Source organism: Bradysia coprophila, unplaced genomic scaffold (genome assembly GCF_014529535.1).
Source record: "Bradysia coprophila strain Holo2 unplaced genomic scaffold, BU_Bcop_v1 contig_94, whole genome shotgun sequence".
In the NCBI taxonomy this organism is placed as follows: domain Eukaryota; kingdom Metazoa; phylum Arthropoda; class Insecta; order Diptera; family Sciaridae; genus Bradysia; species Bradysia coprophila.
The window spans coordinates 3,284,328-3,288,110 of record NW_023504022.1 but is presented as its reverse complement, the minus strand read 5'-3'; the positions used below and the strand labels follow the sequence as shown (position 1 = coordinate 3,288,110).

The 3,783-nt window shown below is 36.4% G+C and overlaps 1 protein-coding gene across 3 annotated transcripts; it reads right to left on the bottom strand.

Moving 5' to 3' along the window:
* Nucleotides 1-837: 837 nt before the first annotated feature.
* Nucleotides 838-3,144, bottom strand: LOC119084965 (phospholipid scramblase 3). Of its 3 annotated transcripts, XM_037195117.1 has the most exons (6): nt 2,930-3,144; nt 2,469-2,516; nt 1,976-2,122; nt 1,798-1,912; nt 1,306-1,720; nt 844-1,239 (listed from the first exon to the last, which is right to left on the bottom strand). In XM_037195117.1, the coding sequence occupies exons 1-6, from the start codon at nt 3,009-3,011 to the stop codon at nt 1,201-1,203; spliced, it is 846 nt and encodes a 281-aa protein (XP_037051012.1). In that variant the 5' UTR covers nt 3,012-3,144; the 3' UTR covers nt 844-1,200. The 3 variants fall into 3 exon arrangements, with proteins under 3 accessions (XP_037051013.1, XP_037051014.1, XP_037051012.1); XM_037195119.1 differs by having other exon boundaries at nt 842-1,720; nt 2,930-3,091; XM_037195118.1 differs by lacking the exon at nt 2,930-3,144 and having other exon boundaries at nt 838-1,720; nt 1,993-2,122; nt 2,469-2,510.
* Nucleotides 3,145-3,783: the final 639 nt, after the last annotated feature.

The window sequence follows — 3,783 nt, the reverse complement described above, 5'->3', positions numbered from 1 at the left end:
AAGGACTAATATTTTTTTGGGTTATGAGAGATAGAGAATTACTTTCTTCGGCAAAGTCTCAGAGTTTTACGAGTAGAACAGAGGGGCATATGTGAAAAATGTCGAAAGTTGGAAATGGCTGGGTCAATTATGTTTTTAGAGGTATTTCTTGAATGGTGACAGATAGAGAGTTACTTTCTTCGGCAAAGTCTCAGAGTTTTACGAGTAGAACAGAGGGGCATATGTGAAAAATTTCGAAAGTTGGAAATGGGTGGGTCAATTGGGGTTTTGGAGATATTTCTTGAATGGTGGCAGATAGAGAATTACTTTCGTCAAATTTTCGAATTTCGTCAAATTTCGTCAAATTTTCGAATTTCGTCAAATTTCGTCAAATTTCGTCAAATTTCGTCAAATTTTGTCAAATTTTCGAATTTCGTCAAATTTTCGAATTTCATCAAATTTTCGAATTTCGTCAAATTTTCGAATTTTGTCAAATTTCGTCAAATTTTCGAATTTTGTCAAATTTCGTCAAATTTTCGAATTTCGTCAAATTTTCGAATTTCGTCAAATTTTCGAATTTCGTCAAATTTTCGAATTTCGTCAAATTTTCGAATTTTATCAAATTTCGTCATGTGGCAGATAAATTTTCTTGCTGGTCTGTTCCTGAACATTTGCCACATTCGACGCAGACTTTTTTGGTAAAATTTTGGTTGTTTCCAGTCAAAATTTTTTTTTGTAAAAATTATTTGGCAGATGATGAGAAAACCTAAGCCAGCTTGTTTGAACTAATTGGGTGTAAAATTTAATTTTTGCGTAACGAAGCTGAAAGCGTCAACTCTAGCGATATCATTCATTTTAGAAATTGTATTTCAAAGACTGCGTCACACTTTTCTCGAAGAGATTTTTGTTGGGATTGTGATTTTCACTTGTAATTCATAAGTGTACTCTTCATACATTTTGTAAACCGAAAGTGCTTATAGTTTTCAACTTATAAATTACAAATAAAGGTCGCAATCTTCCTATTACGACAGGGCCTATTATTGGTACATTCATTTACTTAATTTTTCCCAAATTTTACCGAATTTATGTTTCGTAAATATTCGGTAAATTTCGGCAAGTTTCGGTAGGCCCTGTACTACGAATTATAAATTTTGGGTTTAATCTCACTGTAATCTGAGCAACCCTATATAAGACCTAAACCTAAACCAGACGTAGTCTCTCTCAGCAACACGAACACTTTGATTGAAAGAACATGTAATCCTATAACAAAAAGAAAATGAAAATGTAAGAAAAAGTCGTAGAAAACCTTGCAGTAAGAAGCAATACCATCAAAACGGCAGCTCCTAAAAACAAAGCTTTGAATTTAACATCCAAATTCATGTCAGCAAAATAAACATTTTGCGTAAATGACGAGATGTCTGTGTTCCAGATCCTCGTAATCGAGCCCTGTTGCGACACGAAATCGGGACTCAACACTTTCAGATGTAACTCTTGCACTTGGCAAAAGCACAGCAGCTTGGGAGGTCCTTCTATTTGGTAGATGATATTTCCGTGTGAGTCTTCGATCACAAACTCAGCGTTGAACAATGAAAACGTTTCTTTGACCCGACCCAATAGATCGCCTGGTGGGGCCCATATTTCGATGGACTGTGGTTGACAGCATAACAAACCGAAGGCTAACTTTCGACGGAACGATAAGGCTTCTTGGTGTGTTTTGTCGATGAGGTGCATTGAAAATGGTCTGGAATGCGACACTTTAATAAACCTCTCGAACCAGAAATCTATCAAAACCTATAAAAAATCAGATCATTAGCTCACCTTAACGCACCAAACAGTAGTCTGTCTCTAGGCTTTGAGCTCTCTGAAGCAGCAAATATTGTTTCATTGGTGGGGCCCCGTACAGTATATCGATTTTCCGACGACGATCCGCTATCTGTTCGAAAGATTTAACAGTTAAAAATAGCGACCAACAGTACCGGTTCACTGTGGGAAATACATTCGTGTAACTCATACGTTTGCTCGATATGAATGGACGGAACGCCATATAAAAAGTCAAGTCCCGACGAAGGTAAAAAAGATGGTGCTCCTGGTATCCTTGGGTCGCCGAATTGAACCGTTGAGACTGGAAGCGGTTTTCTGCTGTCTATACAAGGAATAGAAGAGACGAACCGCATATTAGGGAGCGTCGGATTTTGTGAAAAGACAAGTTTTACAGATCCATTGAAGCGCATGATCCCAGGAGTCCGGGAAACTGATCCTTTTTTCAATTGGGGCAATGTATGCCGAACGATAAGTCTTATATTAGACTAATTGAAAAAGAATTAGTTTACGGGACCACTGGAATCATGCGTTTCTGATTCATTAAAATCCGTGCAGAGTCAGAATTTAGTTATTTTTCAATTGATCTGTCAAATGTGCCTATACCGTTAGCGTTTTCGTTTGGATTTTTCGTTAAAAAATCTGACGCTCCCTAATATGCTTTTACATACCGTTTGGCTGTGATTGTGGCGATGTGATGGTTGTACTCTCCGTATAGACTGTGGGATAAAATGGAAAATGTTAGATTGGCTAGATGGGAAGAAGCTGATCCCAAGCTGCGCACTCTACTCTAAGTTCCTAAAAAATACAATGGCTCTCACGTCTGGTCTGACTCAGCACTTAACCATCATTTCATTTTAACAAAGACAAGAATGGTCACCCTGTCTATCATTTCTTATCTAGTTTGGGAACAGATAACGACATCGATGAAAATTCCATCAGAGGACATTGCTATGACTGTAACTTTGTCCAGACAAACATAATCCCAAATCGTTTTCTGTTCTTCTTCTACTTGGGGCGCAGATGCAAATCTAGATGACTAGTTGCCAATCGGATGTGGTACATGTTTATTAACGTTAGCATACACCAACAACCAACACACTGAACTAATTATTTTGCACAAAATTCTTACTAATCGGATCAATTCGCGTCGGTTGTGCAACACGTATATCACTATCGTACTGTAGATTTCGCACAGAATCTTCTTGCAACATTTTATTTGTGTCTCGTAAAAAAGTTATCAATGAAATGTCTTTGTTGACGCGTTGATACCTGCCGTAAGCTTGTTTGTTCGACTAAAAAAAACTAAACTTTGCGATTGTTCTCAATAATGAATGTTATCGTCGCCAATACCACATTGGCTGTACGTACAAAATAACTGATTAGAGATAACATATGAGTGTAAATGTAATAATTCCGTAAAAATAAATCATCTGATTGCACCTTTGAATAAGACTTTCGCTTCACACGTACGCTTTGTATATCGAATGATTAGTCAGAGCTACCTACTTGCTGAAAATTACTACACCACCGAGGAGAATCTGGAGATAAAGTGTTGGTGATCCTAAAAATCAGTCAAAAACACTCAAAAGAGTAAAAGTGACGCAAGTCCCTGTGCATACTTCCAAAACAACTGATATCGCTGGAGGTGACGCATTCTGCGCTTGTACGCAAAAACTGTAACAGCAAAAATTTGACCAAAGAAATTCTAGAAACAAAATTTTACCAAAAAAATTTTACGAATGCGTCACCTCCAGCGATATCAGTTGTTTTGGAAGTATGCACAGGGACTTGCGTCACTTTTACTCTTTTGAGTGTTTTTGACTGATATCAGTTCTTTTGAAAGAATTAGTAGATTAAAAAATTTGAAAAATTTAAAAAAAAATTAAAATTGAAAAATTTGAAAACTTTGAAAATTTTGAATTTTTTTTGATAATTCTGAAAAATTTGAATAATTTGAAAAATTTGAAAAATTTGAAAAATTTT